Source organism: Suillus subaureus, assembly GCF_016647635.1.
Source record: "Suillus subaureus strain MN1 chromosome Unknown BJ212scaffold_478, whole genome shotgun sequence".
Lineage (NCBI taxonomy): Eukaryota > Fungi > Basidiomycota > Agaricomycetes > Boletales > Suillaceae > Suillus > Suillus subaureus.
The window spans coordinates 1-14,064 of record NW_024539034.1 but is presented as its reverse complement, the minus strand read 5'-3'; the positions used below and the strand labels follow the sequence as shown (position 1 = coordinate 14,064).

Here is a 14,064-nt window from a genome sequence, read left to right as displayed (position 1 = left end):
GAATGGAGCCTTTGTTCAAAACATTCAACATCGTACAAGTGCTCTCCAGAATGTCGGTGGCGTCGAGTACAGTGCGGCGGCGAACTGCACGAACGTGCTGGTTTGCATTGGTTCGGGTCTGGAATAGCAGAGAGCCTCACGAGCTCCAGGCGCTCTTTAATTTGGAACCGCTAATCTCACACACAATATGTAGCAGCAGCCCGGAGGTTCACTGAAACGTGTATTGCGCATTCATAAGGGCGTCGCATACAGCTCTTTGCTCGACATATCGAAACTGGCTCGTACGGCGAAAACTAGCCTTCCCTCGTCGGTTTTCGAGCATGCTGCAAAATCGCTTTGCTATCTGCTTGCCCTTTTGTCATGGCTAAGCATATTCGCCATGGCTCAGACTGTGGCATCTCAGGCATACACACCTGTTGCTGCGCGATGTCCTGCAGGTTTCAACCTAGTGCGGATGGCTGGTACTCCTGGGAATCAGACCCTCAGCTCATCTGAGGCCTCCTATGTCCAAAATCGCAAGACCAGTGTCCTTCCGCAGGCCTGGAAAACTTATCTCTCAAATGTCTTATCCACCAATCCTTATCTCCCTGATTACGTGTCAAGCATTCTGTCGGGAGATAGCTCCGAGATCCGACTCTAGGCATTGCAACGAGCGGAGGAGGGTATAGGGCTGCAATCTTTGGTGCAGGAGTGTTGAACGCACTAGATGCGCGGAATTCGTCTTCCGATGCCGCTGGAACAGGCGGGTTGCTCCAGGCAGCAACCTATCTGTCGGGATTGTCAGGCGGATCGTGGTTTGTCACGTCCCTTGCCCAAGCCAATTTCCCCACCATCCAAGATCTCATCTTTGGACCTGCTAGTCCCCCAGTGTCTGACAATTCGTGGGGAGGATGGAATGCTGCCTATGATCTTGCAACGCCAAGCACGAACCTCTCCACGGATTCGGAATATTATATGGATCTTGCGGAGGAGTTGCTTGGAAAGTACGAAGCCGGTTATGTAGTGACATTTGCGGACTATTGGGGACGTACGCTAGCCAGACATTTCGCCAATGGCACTTTCTCGTCTAATTTCTATGACGAGTCGTACACCCATGGAGCTGGTGTATTATGGTCTGCTGTTGCAAATACGTGAGTTCGCTCTCATCCTGTTCACTCCGTTGGCTGATCCTGGTTAAAGGACCTCCTTTGCGTCCTATTCAATACCATTCCCAATTGTGGTCGCAGACCTTCAAGCTCCGGGTCAGAACTCATCTGAGATCATTGCTGAAGACTTCATCCCCTTAAACCAATCCTCTATTTGAGTTCAATGTTTGTGAGTTAAGGGACACGGTCTTTTGTTCCTGAGCCCTGAACGCATCTGAACAGTTGAAACGGGTTCTTTCGACCCGCAGCTTTCTGCATTCGCGCCCACCAAATATCTGGGAACGACAAATAACAGTATCTGTGTCACCAACTATGATCAATCTGTGCTTGTCGCTGGATCATCTTCTGAACTATTCAATGAGGCTAATTTCACTGTGGGTTCCGTTCCGATGTTGTCTATGCACGCCTGAACTAGCTGGCAGAATACCTTCAATTCGAGTTATGGGCCCATTTTATCTCTTTTGGCGAGTCTTATGCCTGAACCCGACGTTGAATATGACGTTGCTTCTTGGCCAAACCCATTCTATGGTGTGGCGCCGGACAGTTTTATTGATTCGGCCCAAACGAACCTGAATATGGTGGACGGCGGTGAGGACGGTGAAGTTATCCCCCTGCAACCTCTCCTGGTGAAGGCACGGCGTCGATGTCATTTTCGCTATTGATGCAGTAAGCAGTTTCCCTAAGAATGTGACGATCTTCAGCTGATCTTTAACTCAGACCGATGATGCCGACGACTTCGCGGATGGTAGCTCTTTGATTGTGAGCATACACGGTTATTGAATAACTTTCGCATCTGAATCCTTACTAGGCCACACAAAATCGTACTTCGCTTTACCCTTCCGCTTACTCATTCCCTCCCGTTCCCACTTCTATGGGAGAATACACCGCACAAAACCTGACTACGCGCCCGACATTCTTTGGATGCAATACGACCAGTTTGAACGCAAGCACCCCGCTTCTCATATACCTTGCTAATGGTGGCCCACCCTACAATGGCGAAGCTCCCATTACCAATACCTCAACGGATCAAACTTCCTATTCGTCGTCAGAGATCCAGGCAATGCTTAGCCAGACCTTTGTTATCGCGACTCAGGGGTATCCAACAATCGGAGCAACGGAAGATCCAAATTGGCCGTCGTGTCTCGCATGCGCCGTCGTCGACCGTGCAAGGGAGCGAGCAGGGGTGGAAAGAAGTGGTATCTGCACTTCCTGCATGAACAGGTACTGCTGGGATGGAAGCACCCTCACAACTACTGCACCCTACAGCGTATAGGCCACGCATTTGGATAGCTGGGCGCCTTCGGGGTGGCGTCGGTTATTATGGCCATGCTGATGATGTGAAGTCAATTTGTGCAGACGGACACAGTTTGAGTTTTCGTTGTCAGAGCTGATTATTGTTTGATGCTTTTGGTATCTGTTGGCTGTTAGCGAATTGGACTCGATTACTGGCATGACGTTTGCTTTTGCTGGTTTTGGGGATGCGGCGGTGTCGGGCCCTACTAATCGATTCTGATTCAGCGATGGCGGATCCACGTCACAAGCGTCAGATACGACGACCACTAGCAAGAATTTCAAACGTGCGGCTACTAAGTAAACCTACGGTGTTGATACTGACAGAAGCACGAAGCCGAGCTGTCATTGTCAGCCAAGGATAGGTAGAACCTGATATGCATGCATGCAGACGAATTTGATCCTCCAACCCACTGAAAGGCCTGCTGTCCTCAGTTGTCATTATAAGATGAACTATTTGCACTTTCTTGAGCGAACATGATCCGGGGCCTGCGGCTTTTGCCAAGTAAGTTCCAACTTTGTCGAGACGGAAAAGGCAACCACGTGTTATTTAGAAACTCCGCGAACCTATGCGAGCGTCGATAGATGGCAAAGTTGAGTACTGAGCGTTGCGTATCGGCCTCACCCGCTCGTCCTCGTGCTACTGTCTCTTCCAACCTCTCGTTATATGGCGCAAGCGATGCTTCCTGGACTAAGGACGATGCAAATTTCTCCAGATGGATAGATTGACTCAGATGAATCCCAGAATTAAACAGTTGTCCTCGGAATCTGCCCGAGTCCTCATGGCAAACAAATCGCTGACGTTTAACGGCGTACATTCAACGGTCTGGTTTACTCCTCCGATATGGTGTCGTCTGCATCTTGCTGTTGCCATTTGATACGTGATGGCATTCTGCTGATGTCGGATATTTCCTGTTCTGCCAACCTGATCATTTGATTGTTCACCATTGTAGTGGCGCCTGCTATGATAGCCCGAAGAATGATGCATGGCGGTCTACTCCCCCCAAGGCGATTCTATCACTTACTAGAGAAGTTGCCATTTACTATGATCGTCAGGTCCCTCCACAGTCCTCGTTTCTTGTCGAGCTATGAGGTCTTCCGAGTCGTTGGTCTTGGCTGCGTGTACTGGCACGTATTATCGTCTTGAATCTGTTCCCAGCGCGACTGTTACTAATGAAAAATCCGTTTCATAGGCAAAGCGAGTGTCACGGAGGCGAGGGAGCCGGAAGAGGAATATGGTATCCCGGAAGTAGATTACCTGCGAGTCCATTTTAGGATGGAGGAATTGACGTCCAACCGCCATCGGCGACATTCCATTGACCACTAGTGTGACCGCGATTTGGATATGTTTTTGTCACGCTTTATAGATGGTATATATACCAGCTACGTTCTGAATTCCTCATAGGCGTCCTCTCCTTTCTTTCCCCCTCTGTCACTTGTGCCCGCCGACGACGCAGGCCTCTTTTTTGTTGTCTTTGTCGGATTTTTCATTTGCTACACCCACCATGGACTTCATCGCTACCGCTGCGTTCCCAATCTCAGTTTCTTGGATAACCCACAACATCGCTCTCGCCGCTCTTTCTCTTTCTCTGGTCTACGTTGTCTCTCGCGCTATATACAACCTCTTCCTTTCCCCGCTCAGCTCGATACCCGGTCCTTGGTTTGCCGCCGTCTCTAACTTTTGGATCACAACACATGTCTTGCGCCTCCAACAATGTAAGACCAATCACCGCCTGTTCGAGAAGTATGGCCCTGTCGTTCGAATCGGTCCAAACAAGGTCATATTCAAAGATCTGACGTCCATGAGAAGCATCTACTCAGTCCACAAATTTGACAAGAGCACCTTCTACAAGAGTCTTTTAACGTGCGTTTATCTTGTATTTGATACGATTTTAGCTTATCAGTCTCATTTAGTAATGAGAACGATCATGCGTGAGTGCACATTGCAATCTGTTAAGCGTGCATATATGCTGATTTTCTGACCAGTATGACGACATTGGACCATGCGGGACATGTTGCTCGACGAAAGGGCTATGCTCCTCACTATATCCCCGCCAATCTCGTTCTTTTTCAGCCTGAAGCGCATGATTATACCCTCGAGCTTGTTTCGGTATGCCCCTAGAAATTAACATGACATTTCCCTTTTAATGCGCCTATTCCAGGTTCTAGAACATATCGGGGGCAAACATTCTTTGGATTGTCTTACATTGTTCCGCCATTATATGGTTGACGTTATTATTGCGTCTTCTCATGGTTACCGACAGGGTGCTCTCAGTAAATGGATTGCAGGTGTGGAGGATTCTATGGCCACTGCGATCGCAGATTTCCCAAAGCGAGGCATTATCGTAAGGCGATCGACCTTGCATCAAAATTAGACTGACAGGGGTTGCAGAGAAGCGCGGTGCCCCCTTGGGTGTGGGATTTGATCTGCCGTATTCCCAACAACCGGTGGCGTCAGATGTGCGATTCTGATAAGATTATGGGCGAGGTTGTTCCCTCTCTATGCCTTCAGTGCGGACAATGAAGCTGATTCTCGTCTCTTCTCAAGTTCGTTGGTGCTCGCGTGTACGAGATGCGGGCAGAGTTAAATGCAGGAAAACTTGGTGAATCTGAGAAGATTCCGATGTTGCGACGCCTTCTCCAGCACAAGCATTCCTCTGAACAGGCCATGCCCGACCACGATATCATTTCAGAAATGATGGGACATATGTATGCGTCTAACTCTCGTTCGACTGCCTGTAGTGCGAGCTAAATTGATACTCCTAGGATCGCAGGGTCTGATACTACATCAAACTCGTTGTCCTACTTCTTTTGGGAGCTTAGCCGCAGGCAAGATATCATGATGAAGCTGCAGGCCGAACTGGATCAAGCGATGCCTGATCCGCATGCTATCCCTGATATCGCTCTCTTGCAGAAGCTTCCTTACCTGAACGCTTTCGTGAAAGAAGGTCGGGGTGCGCTTCGCTGTAATTTACATCTTTCTCATTACACATGTTATAGGTCTTCGGCTGTACAGCGCCGCACCAAGTCCTCTCGAACGCGTCGTTCCATCTTCCACATCCAAAAATGGTGCCATTAATGAAGCTTTTGATCTTATGGGTTACGCACTTCCTCCTGGTACCATCGTTGCTACCCAAGGCTGGTCTATGCACCGTGATGCATCCATCTTCCCTTCTCCGAAGACCTTCCTTCCTGAGCGCTGGCTCGAGAGACCTGGGAACGCTGAACATCTTTTCAAGATGGCACAATTCCTCATGCCATTCGGAACAGGCTCGCGCGTCTGCGGAGGCCAGAATTTGGCGCAGATGATGTTGAGGATCGCGGTGGCCACTGTAGCGAGGAACTTTGATGTTGTGGCTCCTCCTGAGACCAACGAGCGAAGTATGGAAATCAAGGACTCCTTTGTAATTGACTCTCTTTGTGATCACTGTCCGAGGACTTGACTTATGTGCCTTTTTCTGCAGGTCATCTTTCCTGCTTCGATGGAATGCAAACTGACATTCGTCCCACGAGCTCACTGAGCTCCCTGGCGATTCATCTACCATCACTACGACCCACCACGAGCGTACACGCCTCATAATTTCTCCCCATTCTCATCTCCTATTCCTACTTTAGTGATTAGAGCTCTTATAATCGGCTAATATTCCTCGACATGGGCTGGCTACCCTGCGAAACCCTCGTCGAACTTGCTTTCGTTGTAGTAGTGTGGACATACTCTTGGTTTTCGCGATGCTATGCAATCGTATTACTATGGTATTCTATTCGGCTGGCCCTATGTATGTATGTCAATACCCACTTTGTGTCCCTAGTTTTGGTATCTGATATAGACTGACGTTCGGACGTCATATCTAACCTTGTTGATGGAATGGTATGATATAAGACGACGGGACCACCCCAGACTCGAATACATCCAACTTTGGGGACTCTTGGATCATTTAATGCACAGCTCGCCGCTTTACATCGGGAATAGGCGATAGTTTTGCTTTACTCGAGGTGATGAGAGATCATACTAGCTCAGTTAAATTCCTTGGCCAGGTTTAGTGCCCGACGTTCCGGCCGAATATTGTCTCTAAACTACCATCTGTATCGTCCACTTAGAACCGACTGACTCGGAGAGGAGCCCGTTAATGGTCGTTCCACTCCCGTATCCAATATCGAGCTACATCATAATTAATCCTCGAGAATTCCTTTAAGATGCTGCATCAAGGTCGCATACAAACGGCTTACGTTCCCAACGCCAAGCCCGTTTGTCAGAACGTCAAGGCCAAGGCCAACTTGTCCGCGTACAAACCGGATTGGAATGATGAACAGGTGATTTTACTACGCGTTGCAAGGAATGTCTTCCTGTTGCCGTCTGATTCCTGAAGCTGTGTTTTTGCAGTGTTTTCTGTGCTCTCGGGAGTGCCGGTATCACTTCTGCAGCCTAATCGGGTCGTTGAAATGCCGAAGCTCTTCTTGAGCGCTGCACTAGTACTGAAGTGCTCCCTAAGATCCTAGAATTTCTGTTCAATCTCACCACTCGACACACAAGACAAGGCGGCACGAGACTCTTTACCGCAATATCGATCTAGGTAGCGTGATTCTACTCCATTGGTCTGAAATTCGCTGGCCAGTACTTACGAGAAACACGCCAAACAGCTCTGAGACGCTTGATGAGCGATACAGAAAAAGATGCAGTGCTTGCGGACGAGGTTCCAGTAGACGATGATGTTGCATCCAAGACCTTGACTAGTGGTTGGAAGAGGTTCCTTGTTAGGTCCAGCGACGCGTCTGTTGAGAATAAAACGAAGAGGGCGATGCAGAGCAGACACCTGATGATGATTGGTGAGTGTTTGTTAAGATACTCTCAGTTTCGATGGTCAATGATGCCATGTACTGGGATCTGCGCAGCAATCGGAGGGACCATTGGGACGGGTATTTTCTTGAGCGCTGGATCTGTGAGTGTCGCTTTGTTCTCATATGAGCGCGTCCTTTATAACCGCTTTGATTCTTTCGCCAAGGCTATCGCTCTGGCTGGGCCAGGAAGTGCTCTGCTCTCGTATTTTGTTGTCGGGATGTTTGTGTACAGCGTTGTGATCAGTTTGTATGTTTCTAATATCACATCGTCATGTTCGAACTGAACGAAACAAATTGGAGGGGCGAAATGTCTGCTATGTTCCCCGTATCAGGTGCTTTCTCTGTCTTTGGTAGTAGATTCGTCTCTCCAGCGCTAGGATTTACGTTAGGTACCTTACTTCTACCTTGATCTCTCCTCGTGCTGACTGGAGGATTTCTGACAACAGGGTGGAATTACTGGTTTCAGTGGTACTTCTGCCTCCAGGATGAATTTCAGGTTCATTGACCAGTCTGACGATATTTATTCAGGAGTCTTTCAATACGTGAGTATTGCTTCTATCCAGCTTCATTTTCTTTTGAAGAGGCGATCGACTTACTCGTTTGTCATGGTGGTCAGCCAGCGAGCTGACTGCTGCTGCAATCATCCTACAGGTAAGTTGGTTTATTATTGTGTCCTTGATACACCGAGAAAATTGCTGAGAGGACGTTAAATCAGTTTTGGGCGCCGCAAGTCCAGGCCTGGGAATGGGCGCTCGTCATTATTATCCCCGTTTTCTTGCTTCAGCTGATTCACGTTCGAGTTTATGGTGCGTGATTGTTGAGTATGTGTGCTAGGTATCCTGATGCTGGTCTACAACAGGAGAGTCCGAGTACTGGTTTGCTCTCGTCAAGGTCCTTATGATTATAGTTTTCATCTTTGTCGGGCTCATCTACGACTGGGGCGGAGTGAAAGGTCATCCTGGACCGGTAAGCAGCGTTCGTAAGCAGTACCCTCTTCTTATCTATACTTGAAGGGTTTATCGAACTTTCGCAACGGGCAAGCTTTTATCGGTGGCTTTCAAAATTTTGCCCAGACTTTCGTCTACGCCTTTTACTCATTCGGCGGTGTTGAACTGGTGGCAATTGCTGCGGGAGAGTCCGTTCAACCGCATAAAACTGTACCTCGGGCTATCAAGGCTACTTTCCTCCGGATAGTCCTTTTCTACATTTTGACCATCCTAACAATTGGTCTTTGCATTAACTGGCAAGACCCTACCTTACTCAGCGCAGCAGACGGTGAGTGACGAATCTGGAGCGGAATTCACCGCTCATCTCTTCGATCTGCTATCAGACTCGGATGTGACAGCCTCTCCACTGACTGTGGTGTTCCAGCGGGCTGGGTTTGGCGCCGCTGCACACGTCATCAATGCTGTCCTGTTGACCGCGGTTTTATCTGCCACGAATTCGTGTTTTTACGCGAGTTCACGCATGCTTCTCTCGTTGGCTAGATCCGGTCAGGCCCCTCGCATCTTTGGCTGGGTAACCAGTCGAGGCGTTCCTGTGCCTGCACTCCTGTGAGTCCACGCTATCGTTTTATGCTCGTAGCATGCAACACTGACACATACGGGTAGCCTGGCGCTCGCAGTATCGTCCGTGACGTTCCTTACAACAATCTGGGGGGAGGGGATCGTGTTCACTTGGCTGCTTAATCTCACAGGAATATCAGCCTTACTTGTGTGGGGCTCGATAGGTTTCATCTCTCTGCGTTTTCGTGCAGCGTATCGAGCTCAGGGGCGTTCGTTGTTGGATTTGCCTTACACTCAACCTTTCTTTCCTTTGTTACCTGCTGGAGTTGTCGTGCTTGCCTTACTGATGTTCATTGCGGAAGGATATTCATCGGTCAAAGAACAGCCATTTGAAGCCAAGGTATGCGTCACCCCTCGCTGAGAAGTCCTTCATCTTACCGTGTTCACGCCAGAACGTCGTCGCCACATACGTTGGTGTTGCCCTTTACATTGTCCTATACCTCGGCTATACTGTCTATGAGCGATTTGGACTTGGAATTCGACAGCATTTCGTGCCGTTACTCGAAGTAGACTTACAAACCGATGCTGTTTGGAAACCTGGAGAAGGTGCAATGATCAGAGATAATGATGGCAAAGAAGAAGAGGGTACTGCTGTCTCGGTAACACCTGGGTGGCGAACTTGGCTATCTTACGCAGCTAAACATGTTTATTGACTACTCAATGGAAGCTATGCTTCAGGCTTTTGGCTTCGGAGCATCATTACTTCTTCCGTCCGATGAACGTCAGTCGTTGGCGCGATCAGTTGTCTTCAGTATGTTACAGGCGCTGAAGCTTCGCTTTCCAAATCGAAGTCACTCCCAGGCCATGGCCGCTGAAGCCTGGCGTAAAGGCCAGCCTCAGCATGGCCCAGGCCGTGGCCACAACACTCGCCGTGGACATCTCCCATGTCTGGCGATGGGGTCTGAAAGCGCCACTATTGGCGTTGTCCACACCAGGCTTCCACAACAGAGGTATAAGAGACGAACGCTTTCAATGGATTTCTCCATCTCATTTTACACCATCGTTCTACCCCATCTTCACAAATCCGATGTGCAAAAGCTCATTATCCGTCACCTTCTGTTCCAATTGCAGAAGTATAGTCTCAAGGGATAAACACGTTGACATCATATGCATATGGCAGAAAAAAGTCGAGAGAGCTCAACGAAAGGGCTCAGTTGAGAATGTTGAGGAATGGAAGGCTATGTGCATGGCAAATGGAGTTGAAACGAGCGGTCCTTGGATCCATTTATGTGGCTGTGTATACTGTTGATGTAAGGGGATTTCAGTTCAACTGGATGACCTCGCACTCATAACTGCTTCGCAGATACGGCGTAGTGCAGCACTCGTGAAGGAGACAGGTGTATGTGGGTGGCGATGGTGTTTGAAACACGACAGATATTCATATTGTGAACCCAATTAGAAATACATGCGAGTCATAGGCTGACCTTGGCCCAGTTGGCGATGGTCATTGTACTTCAGATGAGAATGGTCCATATTGAAGTATACATGGTGCAATCCGGCAGTGACCACCGATGAATAAGCACAATGCACCGTGCCAGTGTGGACGGTCAATGCACATTTTCTGTCCGATGACTCATGTGCACACGTCCACCGCAGGCCAGTGGATCTTGTGGCATGCACGTCTTCTCTAGGTATAAGTACAACGCGACCATCATACTACCACAAACATAACTTAAAAAACGCACTCACCCCTCAGTGCTCACCCAAACATACTTCCATCCTTGTCATGTGCGAAATCACAGAGGTCCAATACGTCTATGTTTGCCCGTGCAGGCGCATGGCTGGGCCCGTCAAATCTCAGACCTACAAATGTGAGGAGAGGATACAAGGAGAGCGAGTCTGGAGACATTGGTATGCTGCTGGGCGGCGTGGCAAGGAACCAGCAATAGAATGCACAAGCATGACTGTGCAAAAAACGCTGCCATATGGTAGACCTTGTCGGGATTGTTTTGAACGCTTTTTCCGAAGGTAGATGTCATCGAATCCGTCAAATCTTATCATCGATCCTGATCTTCTCTCAGATGAGCATGCCGTTTAGAATGTGACCCAAGTCCATTCAATTATCATTTAATATATTCATCATTCATCCTACCCCCGAGATAAATTTGAGCTGTAGCACTGGAGCAGGGTTCAAGACGGAACTTACAGATACTTGAATATATATGATCTTTTCATGGAGCCTCGTGGAGCACCGTTGCGAGTGTGCCTATCATCCTAAGATATGTAGACGCCGACGCCGAGACACCTTTTCCAACAGCCCCGACAAAGTTCGCCAACTTCCCTTTCTCGAATCCGAACTGATAATCCGACAAATACTTGGCAAGAGTCGTGTCCTTGATTCCCGTCAGCTTGCTCAGTTCGTTGCGGAACCTGAGCGAGCCAGGCTCGTACTTCTTTCCTTTGACAAGGGCCAAGTATAGTCCTACGAACGTTTGGGCGCGCCCGTTGGCAACGAGGAGCTCTGGATCAGTGAAGTACCGATACAATTTGCCGACGAAGACAATTCGTGGATGTGTGGGGTTGGCTTTGGTTTCTGGGTTAGAAAGATCGAGTCCGATGCGTGGAGAACGGAACACGGGCAAGGTCGCAAGGCTCGATGCAGGTCGCTTGCGTAAGTACATATAAACGTTCCTCGGTTGGCTCGGAGCTGAGAGGGCGGCGATGTCCCCTTGCCATTTAACAGACACAAGCTCACTGATGTTCGAGGCACTGCATACGCGCAAGATCTCATCGACAAGGAGTGAGGGTCCTGAGATGACCTTTTGGTCGTGAAATCGACGTACGGTGCGCAGAAGAGCACCACCTCGCAAAATTCCTGGTGTGATATGAGGCTCCGCATTAGAAGACGTTTGCGTGCACACGGAGCCACCAAATGTCAAATCAAGGCCTTTACGTGTGCCACCCCGATAACCTCCTGCTACAGTAGCAGTAAGATTGGCTTGCGATGAGTTTGAGCGTTTCGGTGCACGATGAAAATACCTGTGAGAGCCAACTTGAACGATTTCTTATACGACAACTCGAGAGTAAATTCTCACCACTGCCCGCTGCGCTCTTGCTCCGCACTTCCATGAGTGAATGGGTCCTCGTGACAGCCTGACTTCTGGAGGTAAAATTCTAGTTCGAGGATTTCATAGTCCGTCTGAGAGCTGCCATGAGTGACTGAAAGATAATATTCGGACAATAAAGCGTTTGATATCGAGTCAAAGCGAGCGGATATGTCATCCTGAGAGCATAAAGAAGTTAGGTCAAGCAAAGAGTTGATAGTATCTCCGTGGGTGTCAGGCAGTGCTGGACATATTGAAGCGTTTGAACGAGAATCTACAAGTTCAACATTATCGCTTTCGGTATCTCTTTCAATAGCACTGCCAATTGCAACGGAAGCTGAAGGTCGATCACTCTGCCTTGTAATTTTTTTCCGGTGAATTGGAATCTGCTCTAAAATAATTGAAATGATGTGAGGACTGGTGATAGCGTGTGTGTTAGATTTCGCGCTGACCGTCATCCTGAGGACCTTGGTCCTCTCTCGTTCGCTTCAAGCCGCGATTTACCATCAATACTACTTCCTCTAGCAGAAGCCCACCGACGAGACGTCCCACGGGTCAAGTCTTCAAGGACAAGTATGTATGCACAAAGCACTGGGACTGTCAATGTTGTGGTGGAAGAACGCGCGACTTGAAGTTGTATGAACAACAGTGATGTACTATGTATGTAATTGTAAAAATTCCATTCATCCCATCGCTCAAGCTTAGCGCGTCCCACTAGTACGGTAGTACAGAACTTTCGTTGGAACATATCTCTTTTGTTAAACTCATCCTACTTTGTGGTATCTCTCTCCCACTCGTCACATTCGTCGTCCGGATAACATTACTCTTTGCAATTTGGCTCCACGAACATGCCTACGCCAAAATACTCTGCCTCACCAATATTCTGACTCATTCAATACCAACACATATAATGCGGCTACGACCAGCCGGAGCTCGTCACCGATCCTGCTTGAAGGCATTTGAACAAGCCTCAATACCTGGAGACCTCAGCATAAACCCTCCTTCCCATTCCGCATCGAGTACATTGAACACCGTTCTGAGGTGAGCGCTTGACCATCGCTGTGCGTCGAGTCATGCACCCTAATACCTCTCTCCACTTGGCAGCTCGTTCCTCTGTCAGGACTCACCAATGACCGGGACAGCTTCCCCAAGCGCGGCAAGATCGTCGTCCAACAGCGACTTGCAGAGGTTGTTCATCAGAGAAAATCCAACATTGAATCTAGTAATATTTGTATTGCGAACCTCGCCTGTTGGTTTCTCAGCCATAAGCAGATCTGCCTTTGTAGCGTCAAATACCAAACCAAGGTTTCTGAGATCGGTGCAGGTTGATAGTAAGGTCACAAGACCCCGAAAAGTGATTTTGGGTGGTGTCTGCCAGAAACCCCTGCTCCCTAGATGAAGGCACTCGAGGCGTGGCCAATGAAACCAAGGACGTCATCATCGAGCAACGAGATACAACATGTCGAAATATCAACCTCCTTCAGACCGGAGAAAAGCATGAGGGGAGTGAAGGTGTGGACGGTGCGTGCGTTGTCGGTGTCATTAACACGTATGAATACGTCTGGTGGGGTGCGCTCCAGAACATCGCAAAGTAGATGGTCCTCCCACATGCCCGGGCCATATGCGGTAGCCGCCGCGGATTCAGCACAGGTAAAAACGGGCTGCAGCTGCCTGCATAGAACAACCTACCTCGCTACCAAACTGGCGCTCAAAGTCGCATTGAACGAGCAGATGACCGGTTTATCCGGGTAAGAGGTACAAAATTGCGATCTGATGAGAGGGAAAGGTCCAGTGAAGTCGATACACAATTCTTGAAGTCCAACAAGATGAGATAACCAGGAAAAGTGTTGCTTTCCGCAGATGCGTGAGCCCACAGATAGCGAGCTGAATGACTTGAGACATTGTGTAGTCCGAGAAATGAGACTTCGACGACTTCCAATCGTGGTGAATGCCTGCTGAGACCTGATAGCACCGAAGACATGATGTTCGTCCAAAAATCTTCTGTCGGTGACAACAGATACAGATGGATGAGGTTAGCTAGAGCATGGTTAAGGTGGTAGACACTTAATCTGTGTGCCCGCGGAAGTGCTTTAGCACGCCGCTTACTAATCGCCTTGAACTTTTGCACGAACCATCCTTCGAACTATGTACAACACCTTATACTTGTCACAATATAGCCCATAT

The 14,064-nt window shown here is 48.8% G+C and overlaps 1 protein-coding gene across 1 annotated transcript; it reads left to right on the top strand.

The window, feature by feature from the left end:
* Window positions 1-2,521: 2,521 nt before the first annotated feature.
* On the top strand, window positions 2,522-2,861 carry BJ212DRAFT_787320 (uncharacterized protein). Its single transcript, XM_041344073.1, has one exon. It carries the CDS (start codon window positions 2,624-2,626, stop codon window positions 2,798-2,800), a length of 177 nt encoding a protein of 58 aa, XP_041184957.1. The 5' UTR covers window positions 2,522-2,623; the 3' UTR covers window positions 2,801-2,861.
* The last annotated feature ends 11,203 nt before the right edge of the window (window positions 2,862-14,064 follow it).

Coding starts and splice junctions, on each gene's coding strand:
- BJ212DRAFT_787320 (XM_041344073.1), top strand. CDS start 2,624: ATGCGGCGGTGTCGGGCCCTACTAATCGATTCTGATTCAGCGATGGCG.